At 35.0% G+C, this 15,886-nt stretch overlaps 3 protein-coding genes across 11 annotated transcripts in view; 2 read left to right on the top strand and 1 right to left on the bottom strand.

The window, feature by feature from the left end:
• xpa (xeroderma pigmentosum, complementation group A) overlaps positions 1-6,753 on the bottom strand; it is a 30,253-nt gene extending 23,500 nt beyond the window's left edge. For 2 of the 6 annotated variants that reach the window (XR_012390335.1, XM_009306424.5), the window contains exons 1-6: positions 6,439-6,653; positions 5,697-5,881; positions 5,503-5,610; positions 3,680-3,785; positions 3,285-3,450; positions 877-994 (exon numbers count right to left, since the gene is read on the bottom strand). Coding sequence is in view for 4 of the 6 variants with exons in the window: in XM_009306424.5 (XP_009304699.2) it covers positions 877-994; positions 3,285-3,450; positions 3,680-3,785; positions 5,503-5,610; positions 5,697-5,881; positions 6,439-6,653 (898 nt within the window). In the remaining 2 variants the exon portion in view is untranslated. 6 annotated transcript variants of the gene reach the window in all.
• On the top strand, positions 6,584-8,958 carry LOC110439783 (uncharacterized). Its single transcript, XM_021475996.3, has 2 exons — positions 6,584-6,905; positions 8,093-8,958. The coding sequence occupies exons 1-2, from the start codon at positions 6,783-6,785 to the stop codon at positions 8,813-8,815; spliced, it is 846 nt and encodes a 281-aa protein (XP_021331671.2). The 5' UTR covers positions 6,584-6,782; the 3' UTR covers positions 8,816-8,958.
• A 1,573-nt stretch (positions 8,959-10,531) lies between these two features.
• On the top strand, positions 10,532-15,849 carry pla2g12a (phospholipase A2, group XIIA). 4 transcript variants are annotated; one of them, XR_012392563.1, is made up of 5 exons: positions 10,532-10,942; positions 11,045-11,121; positions 12,585-12,750; positions 13,332-14,752; positions 14,844-15,849. XR_012392563.1 is itself a non-coding variant. In XM_068214844.2 (4 exons), exons 1-4 carry the CDS (start codon positions 10,723-10,725, stop codon positions 13,448-13,450), a joined length of 582 nt encoding a protein of 193 aa, XP_068070945.2. In that variant the 5' UTR covers positions 10,532-10,722; the 3' UTR covers positions 13,451-15,849. The 4 variants fall into 4 exon arrangements, 2 of the variants coding, with proteins under 2 accessions (XP_068070945.2, NP_001076268.1); XR_012392517.1 differs by having other exon boundaries at positions 10,532-10,957; XM_068214844.2 differs by having other exon boundaries at positions 13,332-15,849.
• The last annotated feature ends 37 nt before the right edge of the window (positions 15,850-15,886 follow it).

The following is a 15,886-nucleotide window of genomic DNA, read 5'->3' as shown; positions in this document are numbered from 1 at the left end:
CAATGTAGGGACCTTGGACGCTCTCGCCGCTTTCGGTGTGAATGTACGGTAAAAGATGAACAAACTGCCATGTTTAACTATCATCACTTTTTGGACTACTATGAACTCGAAATGATGGAATGACTGTCTAACAGGAGGTTACATGTGCTGGTAAAGGTTAAAGATTCAGATGAGAGGTTTGCACTGACTGTGGGCTATATGATGCGTGTTGTTTTTGAACCCAAATAAGGACTAAATGTATGCTGTGTGTTGTTTTTCTGTAAGTGGTAACATATCAGAAACTGTAATGGTCTGTATGTGTTCATATATGTTGCATTTATTTATTTTATATAATTGCAGATGTTACAGAAGGCTATTTATCAATGATCTGCCGTTATAATCAAATTGTGTTCATAGAAAGGTTAGTAATGAACATTTGTACACAAGCATTTATATGTATACAGAATCTGATTTGTGAAAAGTGTTTCTCATATGATATGTGATTAACCCGTACAGCTTTACTTTGACATTTCCTCGAGCGAGAATGGCGTTGACTGAAACTTTCTGTTCGAGTTACCATTAGTTCCCTTTTGGCAGTGGAAACGTAAGCCTGATAAAGGTGACCCTTACCATACCACTCAGTGGAAATGGGCCAAAAGACGCATTGGGTGTGAATGAGCAATTACTTTGCTTCATACTGCCATGGTGATAAGTTTTGAATATTTTAGCTCATCCATGAACATGATTTTTTCAGGAGTCTCGTTGGATGTAAAGAATACCATCAATCTACGCTTTTGTTTGTAGTGAATATGCGCCCTCTAGTGGCGAAAAATACATATTGTGCCTTTAAGTATATCTATACAAAAATAAGTGCTCCAGAGTGATTGCAAGTAATACCTTTCACTTTTTTATTAAAGCGTTTCTGCTTCTGCACCTCTTTGTTCTCCTCTCTAGTCTCCTTGGCCTCTTCCAGAGCCTCATCGCTGCCCCAGACCTCCACAGAGCGTTTCTCCACCTTAACATTTGGTAGAAAAAGAGCAAACAAAAATCATCAAATCATATTAAATAAATAGTTAATTAATTTAACAGTTTTGTAACGAAGTAACACATTTAGTGTTCAACTTTAACTATTGTTTAATTAATTTAATTTAATTATATTGACTATGTTAATGCTGCTTCATAAATACAGCAGTGATCATTATTAAACTCTTGCTCATAGAAGTATTCATTTGTAATGAAAATACAGTTTCCACAGATTAGTAATAACAACTCTTAAATTGAATAGATATTAGCCAGAAATTAGCCAATCAGAAAGATTTCTAAAGGATCATGTGGCATTGAAGGGAGTAATAATGCTAAAACGTCCATCATAAATGCATTACATGTTAAAATCTTTATACAAATACACAACCTAAAAAACTTGTAATAATATTTGACTGTTTATAATTAATAAAATAAAAACAAGCTTGGTGATATAAAAAAGTATTACCATTTGAATGCATCAATATATTATTACGTGCAATTTTTGTGCAAGTGTTGCCCCTTTCTAATTTTTTAAGGAGACCCGTATATCTTAATAGTTTTTTTCTAATTTATTTATTCTGTTGTTTGTTTTATTATAATGATTAATAATGATTATTATAATGATTTTTTCGTTATCTTATGTATATTTTTATTTTCTTTTTTTATTGATATTTTACCTTATCAATATTATGTATATTTTATTTACAGTGTTATTTTCTGTCTTACCAAGTATGAACCTAATAAAGCAAAAAAAAAAAAAAAGGGGAAAAATAATATCATTAAGAATAAAATAGTCATTAAACATAGAATTAGAATATTAAATCAATACTAATTGGTTCAATTATTTTTGTTAAATGCTAATTTGTTTGAAATTCACTCTATTACCGTACATAAAATCCAGATATTTATGCCATGGGAGGGATATTTTAAGAGACATTTCAGATTTGGGGGTGGTGTCATAATTAAAAAGGGTTGTTTAAAACTATAGTTATGGCAAAAAAAAGACGTTTTAGTTCTTATATTTTTTAATAATTGTATTATTATAATAATTATAATATAAATAATAATAAATTATTGCATTTTATGAAGTGTCATTTCTCTCCTTCTGGTTCAACTCATATTGACACTTACTGTACACTAGCTGACAAGTCTTGTCAGTCCCAGTTGTAAGAGCAACAAATATTAACTTGACATCTAGTTGATTGGTTGGAAAAATGGAAGAAGGTAGAATTTTTCTGATGAATCATCTGCTGAACTGCATCCCAATCATCACAAATACAGCAGAAGGTCTGTTGGAACCTGCATAAACCCAAGATTCTCAGAGAAATTAGTCAAGTGTGGTGAAGGAAAAAATCATGGTTTGGGATTACATTCAGTATGGGGGTGTGTGAGAGATCTGCAGAGTGGATGGCAACAACAACAGCCTGAGCTATCAAGACGATTGTGCTGCCCATTACATTACAAACCACAGGAGAGGGCAAATTCTTCAGCAGGATAGCGCTCCTCCTCATACTTCAGCCTCCACGTCAAAGTTCCTGAAAGCAAAGAAGGTCAAGGTGCTCCAAGATTGGCCAGCCCAGTCACCAGACATGAACATTATTTAGCATGTCCGGGAAAAAATGGAGGAGGAGGAATCGAAGATGAATCCAAAGAATCTTGATGAGCTGTAGGAGTCCTGCAAGAACGCTTTCTTTGCCGTTCTAGATGACTTTATTAAGAAGTTATTTGAGTCTTGCAGAGATGTATGGATGCAGTCATCCAAGCTCATGGGAGTCGTACACAATATTAATCCTTTTTTCACTGCACCATGAGTCAGACCTTACTGTCCTGATTAAATCATTAAAAATCAAGGCATGATCATATTTTATTTTGGTATAATAGTGTAATCTAGAGGCCTTTGCCTTTCATATAAGCCACTGATATCAAATGATCAACTAGAAGTGAAGTTATTATCTGTTGCTCCCAAAACTAATAATAATATTATTATTATTATTATTATTAAAACTGAGATAGGCAACAAGACTTTTGTCAGGTAGTGCATGTAAGAGCTAATAAAACAGATATGGCATCCGGACAGTACCTGTTTTTGGGGAAATGTTTTAAAATATACCATAATTTATCCAGCCATATAATTATTGCAGCTAGTTGTACAGAAAAAAAGTGTGTTAAAATGTAATAATTTTGTACCAGCTTAATTTTAAGACATGATTTGAGTTTAATATTTGGGTTGGATGAGATCAGGTTAATGTCAAATCTCTGTCCAGAGGATGTGTTGACCCTACCTGTGTCTTTAAGTAGAGTTTCATGTCTCCCCAGCGTGGATTGTGAGGATTTTTCCTCAGGATGAATCGCAGCGGTGGCTCCCTCTTATCCAGATCACAGTCCTTCAGGAGGTAATTCTTTTTCGCTTCCGTGCGAGATATTAGCTTGTGCTTTACGTCATTGTCTCTATGCAAACATATGCATCTATAAATGAATTTCTCATATACAATATAGTGCTTGTTTTGAAGGTTTTTCGAACGGCAGGTGCACAGGAAACACAATATCAGACCATAACTGAAATACTGAGACAAAAACAACTGGTGTTTAACAACAGCACCCGGCAGTAACTAATAGTCTATGTTACACAGTACATTTCTAACCCACTACGACCACACACAGAGTGAATATAACATACCTGCATTTATCACACACAGACAGATCAAAACTGTTGCTCAGATAAGAATCCATAAATGGCTTTTGACACTCTTCGCACATCAGATAATCAGGCTCCATCACTGGGGCTAAAACATACACATGACAATGCAAAGATGTCACTAGGTTTGCAAATTAATTACAAGAGCAAACTATATGGAATATTATATATAAAATATAACTATAAATGTTTTCAAAAGTATTTAGTCAAATACTGGTAAATGCATACGAGAAGGACAATTTACTCAGTTAAATTATACACAGGTTTTACTTCACACCTGTTTGATTAAAAAGAATGGGTTTGGCAAATAATAATGTTTGCTGGAAATGTCAAAAAGAAAGAGGCTCATTCATTCATTATGAGGAAGCCAACATACTGTTATACTACATAAACATATTCTTCTTCCATCTTCTTCTTCTTAGACTATGTTAAGAACGCATCTCCTGCCAGACCGTTCATACTACAACCACCAAACTAACTCCAAACTTTATGGAATTCAGTTGCTATATCTTTTCCAACTGATCTGACTTACAGTTTTCCAAAAACTGACCCAGAAATTCAGAAAAGTCTCATTAACTTAACACTGGACCAAACTTTGTGACCTCATAGCTTTGCGCCAGACTGTCATATAGAAGTTTGGGCTCATTAAACTCAGACTATCAATCTGCTAATCTCTGAGGACCTTTCAACTTACTAGCCACACCCTAGCAACCACTTACAGAACCCAGCAACTGTGCCATAGACTTCCTTAATAAAAACAAAAATCAGGCTAAATCATACTAATCCATACTAAAAACATACTAATGACATACCAATCCATACTAGAAACATACAAATCATACTAACAAACATAGTAATCTATGCTTAAAACATACAAATTTATGCTAAATTCATGCTAAGAACGTGCTAATTTATGCTAGAAACATACTAGCAACATGCTAATTCATATTAGAACCATGCTAATGTTAGCAACTACTCAAAACACCTTAGCAAGCCCCTAGCAACAACTTAACAATCACTCAAAACACCCTAGCAATGCCTTAGCAACCACTGAGAGCACCCTAGCAATACCTTAGCAAGCACTCAGAACACCCTAGCAACCATACAGAACAACCACTAGCAACCACTCCGAACCCCTATCTACCCCCTAGCAAGAGACATGCCAATCCATACTAGAAACATGCTAACCTATATGTACTTATCTATGTCAACGGTTTCAAACTTCTTAAAAACTACTTCAGTTATTGAAACTACTTCAAACTTTCAGACTTGGCTTTCTCAAGCAAACAAAGTCTGTCTGCGAACTTTACTTTTCTAATTTAATGTTAGTACTCTCAGGCTTTATTGCAATCTTTAATCTCAACGAGCCGTGAATTTACTTAACTAATAACACAAAACATACAACAGTAGCAAACACTTTACTTTACATGCTGTCGTTAATCTGTTTATACAGCATGGGGCTCGGAAAGTTCTCAAAATATAATATTATCCTACATTTTTTAAAAGGAAAATGAAGCTGTATGTTATATTGGTGGTTGTTAAATGCAGAGCTTCTCTTTAAAAAAAGGTGAAAAAAACACCTGCGAGCTCTGAAAGAGATCAAACCTCAGCCAGATAAGGAAAAGTAACGCAAAAGTAACTCAAAAGTAATGTAACACATTACTTTCCATAAAAAGTAACCAAGTAACACAACTAGTTACTTTTTTGAAGGAGTAACTCAATATTGTAATGCTTCTCTTTCTAAAGTAACTTACTGCTATTCTGTTTGTGCAATAAAATAAAGCAAGTATAGGAGTTTCAAAAACCTGGTTGTTGAACGACTCTCTTCTCCTGCTGCTCGTCCTCTGTTGTCTCCTCTTCAATAAAAAATCCAGCACCAGAGTCTATAGTTTTTGCCACTTTAGCGTGAGTAGCTCCTGAAACATATTACATTCATCACACAGTATTAATTAAATTAAATTTGTACATGTCTTGTGTAGGTTTTAAACAAAAGTCAGACCTTCTACAGCGGAGGACGGTCTGCTGGCGAGTCTGGCTTGTCTGAGCATCAGCGCCCGTTGGCGGTTTCGTTCAATTTTGGCCAGCATGTGTGGTGTTAAAGACATGCTGGACTCATTTGAAGAGTTTGCAGAGTCTGGCGATGTGGGTTGACAATGACTGGCCTCTGGCATCTCCATGATCAGCCTATAACCAACAACAGTTTACACTCACAATAATAATCAGGCAGAAGTTCATTCAAACACAATGTCTGAAGACAAAGGAATAACAAAATGAATAAGTAAATACATATCTTATTGAATGTGAATATCTACACATAAACAACATCACTTTTAACAATTTACATACAGTCAAGCGTGAAATTAAATGTAGTTGGTGATCAATTTAATACTTATTTGGTGAGCAAAAATACTCTATGCAAATTAACCATAGTTACTGTAAAACAAACAATAGGAAAAAGAAAAAAGCACATGTTTTTTTTGTTGTTAAACCATGTTCAAATCCAAAACACACCGTGGTTTTGCTACATTAACTATAGTTGTATAAAAGCATTTTAATATGCATAAATACATAAAATATTACAGATATCCCAAGTAAAATGTAATATTTTAGAAATGTGCCGTTTTCACAATATTATTTATACAGGATTCTTGGAAATCTTGGTTACTACAACATATACCTTAACACTAAAGCAAGAGTTTGAGACTTCTTACTAGCGAGGTGTTCATGAAGATTTGTCTTACCAGATCAGCGTTAAGTCAAACGAGAACTTAAATGAAAATGTTAATAATATCAGTCCAGCGTTTCGGTTCTGTTTTGTGTTCAATAGCAATGTTGTGGTTCTTCTCTTCTTCTTTGGATATTTCGCACCACAGAACCAGCATCGCCATCTTGTGGCATTTTCAATGGTTCCATGGCTTTGCTCTCGCTCATATACCCTCATGTCATGTATAAACATAAATTCACGTATAAAGAACTAAGTATCCGTATTTTTATTTTGTATGCAAACCATAAGCGTAGAATGTACAGATATTTGCATGAATATGGACGTGTGTTGTGATTCAAATTCTGACGCAAATAACGATCAATGTGTGTAAGAAAGATGGAGGACAATCGTCAGAAAATTTTTGTCAACAAATCTGGCAATTTAATAATATTTGTAACGACTGTAGAGAATAAAACAAAGCATATTTCACCTACTACTACTGAGGTAAGATTTTATGCGCTAAATAAAGAATTGTATACGTTAAATAAAGAAAACTGTACCTATTTGACAGCTTCCTGCTGTATAATCACTGTTTTGATAAAAACGGGTCGAATAGTTGTATATATAGAAAATTTCTTTCTTTCTTTCTTTCTTTTTATTTCTTATAGCTACAAGAAAAATGGCCTATTTATTTTAAAATCTGGCATCCTGTTTGTTATTCCGATTCATTTTAGCTTTAACTTTATCATTTTAACTTAATAGAAAAAATCAAGAAAACAATAAAAGTACGTTCTTCTATTATATATATATATATATATATATATATATATATATATATATATATATATATATATATATATATATATATATATATATATATATTTAGTTTAATTGAATTTGTTTTATTTCGTTTAAAATATTCATATTTATTTTAAAACCCTGCATCAAGTTTGCAACCGTAATAAATTCAAGGGAATAAAGAATATATATTCAATATTCAGTTCATGAAAATATTAAATTATTACAATTTATGTTAGCCCATCTGTGGAATTTTAATTATTCTTCAGATATTTAAAATTTATAATTTAAACTCATGTTTAAAATTGAAGGTTTCAACACATTTTAAACATAATAGTTTACTTTCAAATATCTATCTTTTTCTTAGCCATGATGAGAGTATATTACTTGATTTGTTATTTTGCAAGCTACTACACTGTAAAAACAGATTTTTAAACTGTATCAATATAACCCTATATGAGTCAGTTGAACTCAAATTATATTAAACTGACTTAAAACAGCTCGTTTAACTTATAAAATTAAGTTAAAACATGGTTAACCTAGTTAAATAAGTTACAATGAATTAAATCATATGCTGTCATGAGTAATTAATCATGTATATTTTTTGCAGTGTAGTGTTCAACTTAAAGTGCATTTTAAAGGCTTAACTTGGTTAATTGGGCAAGTCATTGGACAACAGAGTTTTTTTTTAAGCCAAAAAAGATCTTAAGTGGGCTAATAATATTCACCTCATTAGTGTTTTTTTTTTTCATTTTATTTTAATATATAGTTTCCAACACAGCCAAACTAAAGGAAATATTTTTTAAAAATATGATAATCGAGATGAGAATTTCACAGGAGGACTACTAATGAAGATATCTGCATTTTATATTTTACTTTACTATTTTTTTAAGGATGCACCCGATGAAGCTTGCTTTGAAAGCACCAGCCAATCAGGAAGAGAAGAAGGAGAAATCCCAGAGGCCTCTCACACTTTAACATTGCCATTTCATCTGCTGGAGAGTGTTGTTGAAGGACTGCTGGAAAAACTCGACATTTTGGACACTGATCTTTCTGAAACACTTGTTTCCAGTCTAATAAAGGCACTGGCAAGCCTGGCAGGGATTAATGTTGATGTCTGCACCGCAGGCAGTTTTACAGAAGACACTGTTTTACAGATCAGAAATGAAGCTCTTGGCCTCCTGGCACATAAGGTCAACCTGAAGACAATGAAAAGGCATGAAAACAATCTGGTTGTGGGCTACGTCACCGCTGTCCTATCTGCAGCCATCATTAACTACACGGTCATGCACCCTGAGGCACTAAAGAGTTACTCGAATGAAAGCCTAGCCGGATCAAATGCCGAGTTTTCTGTCAAGAAAGATCTGATGGAGAGCTGTGCTGCATCTCCATCTACCTGCAAAAGCATCAGTGAGATGTACCTGCATTCTGACCAGAAGGAAACAGATGAGAGATGCAGTGGAGACCAGAAAGCGGGCGCTGATACATCTCCTGATTCAGCTCTCATGGACGTCAGGCCGAGAGTGAAGAGAGGCATTCAGGGCTCTCTGTCCAAACTGTTCTCCTTCAAGAGCAGGGCCTTTCAACGAGTGACTCCTTCGTCTGAGGAAATCTGAAGAAACATTAATAAAATGTGATTATTTGATGTAAAAAAAAGTGTTTTAAACCATTTTTATATGTTTGGTTTTCAACTAAAACATTCATTCATTCATTTTCTTGTCGGCTTAGTGCCTTTATTAATACGGGGCCGCCACAGCGGAATGAACCGGCAACTTATCCAACATGTTTTTACACAGCGGATGCCCTTCCAGCCACAACCCATCACTGGGAAACATCCACACACACTCATTCACACATATACACTACGGACAATTCAGCCTTACCAATTCACCTGTAACACATGTCTTTGGACTGTGGGGGAAAAAGGAGCACCCGGAGAAAACCCACGCGAACGCAGGGAGAACATGCAAACTCCACACAGAAACGCCAACTGACCCAGCTGAGGCTCGAACCAGCGACCTTCTTGCTGTGAGGCAACAGCACTACCTACTGCACCCCTGCGTCGCCTCAACTAAAACATTTTAAGTTAAATTAAAGTAGCCTGGGCGGCACGGTGGCTAAGTGGTTAGCACCAGGGTGTGAATTACAGGGGGGTTTGGGGGGTTAAACCCCCATAATTTACGCTTGATTCCTCCCTGAAGGACATCATAACAAGATGTATGGGGGTCTGCCCTTTAAGAGTTATGAAATAGTTTGTTCTGTGTCTTAAATATTAATAATTAAAATAATATATAATTTAAATATACATTTGAACACTCCTGTAATGGACCAAACCATTGTGAATGCATGCTTGCACCAAATTTATTTATCAGTTTGAAACTGGCAAATGTAGAGCACCGGCAGACAGCGTGAGTGTTCACAAAACATGTTTCCCCTAATATGTTTGTTTAATATAACAATGGGGGATTCACAGTGGTGCAGTGGGTAGCACGATCGCCTCACAGCAAGAAGGTCGCCGTGTCGAGCCCAGGCTAGGTCAGTTGGCATTTCTGTGTGGAGTTTGCATGTTCTCCCCATGTTCGCGTGGGTTTCCTCTGGGTGCTCCGGTTTCCCCCACAAGTCCAAAGACATTCGCTATAGGTGAACTGAATAAACTAAATTGTTCGTAGTGTATGTGTGTGTGTGTGTGTGTGTGTGTGTGAATGAGTGTGTATGGATGTTTCCCAGTACTGGGCTGCAGCTGGAAGGGCATCAACTGTGCAACACATGCTTGATAACCTGGCGGTTCATTCCGCTGTGGTGAATAAAGGGACTAAGTCAAAGGAAAATAAATGAATGAATATAAAATGTGAATGTGCGAAAGTTACCTAATCAAGATGTCATTGTTTGCCAAACTTCTTGTATAGGCTGCTTATTAAATATAAGTATGTGTCTGTGTTTATTTAACTTTTTCATCTTAAGATGTTCGATAAATACAAAGTTATTTTATGCATGTTTATTGTATCACTATGCTTTAGTCCACTGTTTCTCAACCATATTCCTTGAGTACTGCCAACACTGCACGCTTTGCATGTGTCCTTTGTCTGTCACACCCATTACAGCTCTATTAGTCTCTGCTAATGAGCTGATGATCTGAATCAGCTGTTTGGTTAAGGAGACATGAAAATATGCAGAGCTGGTGGTCCGCCAGGAACGTGGTTGAGAAACACTGCTTTATAGTCGAACACGCAGGAGATGATGACATGACAGGCCATAGTCCAGAAATAAACTTTCGTCCAGCAGGGGGCAGAAGGGCCACCGTTCAATGTAAGAAGAGCAGTAGAAGAAGAAGAGATCTATTCACTTATCTACAAGAAGTTGATGCAGACTCTTACTTCATTTATAACAGTTCTACTAGTAAAGACAGACTTTTTCTTACCACGGATTTATTTAAACATGTGGACTCTCTTTCGGAAACATACGTAAGACAAAATATCTAACGTATATACTCTGTGGATATTTTGTGAAGAGTGATTTTTGGACTATGCACTGTCGTGTCATCCTCTCCTGCGTTACCCTGCTGCTCTCTGGAGTATTATTATCGACCAAAGCTGATGGGTCTGATGAAGAAATTAAACCCCCAGACTGGAGAAAGACCATAAACTCCATCCGGAGCGGGATTCACCGGATCGACAAGTACCTCAACATGGCTCTGGACCTGATCGGAGGCTCAGACGGCCAGTGTCAGTTCACGTGCGGCGACGGTTCGTCAGACATCAGTAATTCATACAGCTTGCATACAGTACACATTTAATAAAGGCTCTGCGTTTTATTCAAGTGGTAATGAGTTTTTGTCTCTCTTACAGGGTACACACCGGTTCCTCGTCCTAACTACAGACCACCTCCACCAAACGGATGTGGTTCACCGCTGTTTGGGTTTCAGGTGAGGAAAACAGTGTTGGATATTGACAGAAATGTGTCCTAAATGAAACATAGTAGTGGTGGGAGTAAGTCACACATGTGCAAGTCACAAACAAGTCTAAAGCAAGTTAAGTCAATGTTTGTCGGCCTCAAGTCAAGTCAGTGCTCATCTCAAGTCAAGTCAGTTTTTTGTCGATGTTTTTTAATTTTTGCCATTTATATTTGTTTATAACTTTAGGTTTTGTATGTAATGCATGATGTATAACAAACGGTTATTTAACAAAAACAAGTTATTTCATGTCATTTGTCTCAAATCATCACAGTCAAGTCCAGTTTTTTTATTTTATTTATTTTTTTAAGGATATTTGTCAAGCAAGTCTAAAGTCCTACATTTTGCGACATAAGTCTGACTTGCGTCAAGTCATGTGACTCGAGTCCCCTATCTCTGGTATATACTTACACTTATTATGTACTTGAAGGGACCAAAAAGGTCCTCAGTGTTTACTCTCCCCCAAGCTGTTCACCTTTACGAGTTTGTTTCTTCTGTTGAATAGGAATATATATATATATATATATATATATATATATATATATATATATATATATATATATATATATATATGTGTGTGTGTGTGTGTGTGTGTGTATATATATATATATATATATATATATATATATATATATATATGTATATATGTATATATATATATATATATATATATATATATATATATATATGTGTGTGTGTGTGTGTGTGTATATATATATATATATATATATATATATATATATATATATGTATATATGTATATATATATATATATATATATATATATATATATATATATATATATATATATATATATATATATATGTGTGTGTGTGTGTGTGTGTACACACAGTTTAAGTCTGAATTATTAGCCACCTTTGTTTATTTTTTTCCCAATTTCTGTTCAACGGAGAGATTTTTTTTTTCAACACATTTCTAAACAATAGTTTTAATAACTTATTTCTAGTAACTGGTTAATTAGGTTAACTATGCAGGTTAGGGTAATTAGGCAAGTTATTGTATAATGATGGTTTGTTCTGTAGACTATTAAAAACAAAATTTAGCTTAAAGTGGCTGATAATTTTGACCTTAAAATAGTTATTAAAGAATTAAAAACTGCTTTTATTCTAGCTGAAAAAAAAACAAATAAGAATTTCTCCAGAAGAAAAAATATTTTTAGACACTTCTCTGTTAAACATCATTCGGGAAATATTTACAAAAGAAAACAATTCAAAGCCGGGCTAATAATTCTGACCATTCAGAATTCTGTAACCATTGACTTCCATACTAGGAAAAACAAATACTATGGAAGTAAACAGTTACAGGTTTTTTTCAAATTGCCTTTTTTTTGGTTTTGTTTTTAATAGAAGAAATATTAAAATTGTTTGAAACAGGGGCGTGTAAAACTGAATACTTTTTGTCCTGATTTCTTGCAGTTTGATGTTGGGATCCCGTCTATGACCAGATGCTGTAATGAGCACGACCGCTGCTACGACTCCTGCGGCAGAGAGAAAAGCGACTGTGATGAGCAGTTCCAGCTCTGTCTGGAGAACATCTGTCAGAACTTACAAATGACACTGGGCTTGTCCCAAAGCGTTCAAGGTAAGTCTATACTTTAGTTTTATTGCATATATACAGTTGAAGTTAGAATTATTAACCCTCTTGAATTATAAGACCCCCTGTATATTTTTCTTCCCAATTTCTGTTCAATGTAAATAATTTTGTCAACACATTTCTAAACAATAGTTTTAATAACTCGCTCATAATAACTGATTTCTTCTTCTATCTATGATGACAGTACAGAATATTTTACTAGATATTTTTCAAGATGCTAGTATTTAGCTTATAGTGACATTTAAAGGCTAAATAGGCAAGTCATTGTATAACAATCGACAAATATATTGCTCAAGAGATGCTCATAATTTTAACCTTAAAATGAAAAACTGCTTTTTATTCTAACAAATATAAAAACAAATAAGACTTTCTCCAGAAGAAAAAAATATATTATGAGGGAATACTGTGAAAACTTCCTTGCTCTTTTAAACATCATTTGAAAAATATCTGAAAAAAGTGTAATATTAAAAGTAAAAAGCAGGGCTATAATTTTGACTTCAACTGTATTTATTTTATTGTACTGTCCTTGTGCAGTAAATCAAACCGTATTCCCGTCTTTGTTTGGACAGCCTGTGAATCAGCAGTGACTGTGCTCTTCGATACCGTCATGCACTTGGGATGTAAGCCGTACCTGGACAGCCAAAGATCAGCCTGCATTTGCCACTACGAGGAGAAGCCTGATCTGTAAATGGTTGAAGAGTTGATTCAAAAATGAAAAACACCTCACTGTTCACTCTTCCTCATGCGGTTTAAATCTTTACAGTTTCTTTTGTTGACGGCAAAAGAAGATATTTTGAAAAATGAGTGTTGATTGTACCCATCAACTTCCATAGTTTGGTATGGTATGGAGTTTTCTGTGGTAGTCAGCAAGTACCAAGATTTTTCAAAATAACTTTGTGTTCAACAGAAGAAAGAATAGGTTTTGAACAAGTGAATGGTGAGTAAATGATGACAGAATTGCTTTTTTAAGAGGTGATGGTTTGTTATTATCTCAGGGTACAGCACAGCTCACTGCTTTTGTTAGTTTTTCTTAATTATTATAATGTGAATCAATACATTTTAATATTTACAAAAGAGGTGCAATTATTTTTGTAATTTATATACAAACAAAAAGTAATATATAAATTGACATGTATATACTGTACAGTATATTATTATGTATACAGTGCATGTCTGTATTTAAATTTATACAACAGTTCTGTCTGGATCTCAAATCTGATTGGCTGATAGCCGTGATATATTTAAGTAATATCAGCATCCGTACAGCCTCTTTACCCTTTGTGTATTACTCCGCCCACATACAGCCAGCAACAAGCAGACACTGCAGTTTGACAAATATTACTGCCGTTAGACGACAAAATATACTTTTGAGGGTTTTTTAGTCGAGAATTTAGTTGTTTAGATTGCAACTATGCAGTTTATTTGCAAGAATAGTGCCAATTTAAAAAAAAAAAAAAATTCTGAGAGCTCGTCGGTGGCGGTTGACGTTGTCTATCCACAAGATAGCGCCAGAACCGCATAATAAGCCCTTGCTCAGTGTGTTCTCTGAGCGCGAATGAAAACCTAAAAAATGGAAGCTTTGTGGTTTTTAAGGTGGACCGGATAGAGTCAATAAGAAGCTGGATTCAGCCTTGTCCCTCCTTATCGCAAACACAACAGCAGTCTGGTGAGATATCTCTGTAGACGGATGGCATTTCATGTCACATTCAGCCTTATAATCTTAAAATTTGAGCAAAATTAGCTGTTTTGTCATCACCTTAAGGGGGTCACACACCAGAAGCACAGCTTCACATTACGCTATAGAGAATCATTCAAATACTAGCTCTAAAGTGACGTTGGTGAATTAGTAACAGCTTCTGCTGTTCTGACGTCAGCTGCAGATGTGAATGATGCGAGATGTGAATTCCTAATACAAAAGGGTTTTAGTCTCTCTGTGGTTGATTTTTTTTTTTTTATGAACAAGATTGTGCCGTTGAACTGTTGTATAAATGCAATATCACACTCGTAGCAGTGTGCTATGGCTGTATATCAGCACTGGTGGGCGCCAAGGCACTCGGCCTGCCACCAGTGCTGATATACAGTCATAGCACACTGCTACTCATGTATTAGTATTTAACGGTTCAGATAACGTTTGTGAAAATAAAATGTTAATAATAAATGGGTGTAATAATGTTCAGACATCATTTAGAGGGTAACATATTTATGTGTAAATGAAACCGCATAATTTTCAGATCTGTACTTATTGCAACAGATAAATTATGCGTTCATATTTATGCTTACCATTTTTAATTAATAAAGCTGCTCTATGTAAGTTTTTGACTCCTTTAAAAGCATAAAAATACCACAATATGTTTGCAGATATTTAAGAAACATGTCAAGTGAACATTCTTGTTTATCTGAAAAACAATGCTGCAGTCAGATATTCTGCTTTTGAAAATGTTTTTTTTTTCCGACTGTCTTGTTTATGTTTTCTTAAACCTGCCCAATGCCAGTTTACCCAATTATAATTCAGCACCCCGGGTTGCCTTGGTGGAAAACAGCATATTTCATCCATTCCGTTATAAAGACTCTCAAAGCTTGCGTCCGTGACCGAAATGCGACCTCAGGTGGACAGTAAGACACAGATTCAGAGTTCCACATGAGGTTATTAATTAGCAAATAATTTGAACATAAACATTAGGTGAGCACTGAGCAGGTTCATCTGTAACCCTGTGTCCTAACAACACGCTATGTGATGAGATTTGCAGTGATACGCAATTTGGCTGTTTGCGCCAGTGGAAACACAACAGGAATTCAAATGCAGCCATTTAGAAGCACAGAACATGCACTCGCTCATGAAATGGTGAGGATTATAATCTAATCAATACATATTAAACCTCTTTAACATTATTAAACATACATGCCGAATGACTGATAGTGAGTGACAGTTCTAAAGTTCAATTTCAAACGGTTTATTTTATTTTCCAGATCTGTGGTGAACTATCTGCTGCTGCTTTCAGTAGTATGGCAATAAATGTCATGAAAAATGGCATTCAAACTCACACTGTTACCATTTAACACTGAATAAAGCACATGAGGTGTACCTGAGCTGATCAGTTATCCTGTTGTTCACCTGTGAAAAATA

Source organism: Danio rerio, chromosome 1, assembly GCF_049306965.1.
Source record: "Danio rerio strain Tuebingen ecotype United States chromosome 1, GRCz12tu, whole genome shotgun sequence".
Taxonomy (NCBI): Eukaryota; Metazoa; Chordata; class Actinopteri; order Cypriniformes; family Danionidae; genus Danio; species Danio rerio.
This window is presented reverse-complemented; position numbering and strand designations above follow the sequence as displayed.

What these genes read in the sequence shown, in the direction of transcription:
- LOC110439783 (XM_021475996.3), top strand. Translation starts at nt 6,783, where the DNA reads ATGTGTGTAAGAAAGATGGAGGACAATCGTCAGAAAATTTTTGTCAAC. An exon ending in TTTCACCTACTACTACTGAG is followed by an intron (nt 6,906 to 8,092) that starts GTAAGATTTTAT and finishes TATTTTTTTAAG; the next exon opens with GATGCACCCGATGAAGCTTG.
- pla2g12a (NM_001082799.1), top strand. Translation starts at nt 10,723, where the DNA reads ATGCACTGTCGTGTCATCCTCTCCTGCGTTACCCTGCTGCTCTCTGGA. An exon ending in CGACGGTTCGTCAGACATCA is followed by an intron (nt 10,958 to 11,044) that starts GTAATTCATACA and finishes TCTCTCTTACAG; the next exon opens with GGTACACACCGGTTCCTCGT. An exon ending in CACCGCTGTTTGGGTTTCAG is followed by an intron (nt 11,122 to 12,584) that starts GTGAGGAAAACA and finishes GATTTCTTGCAG; the next exon opens with TTTGATGTTGGGATCCCGTC.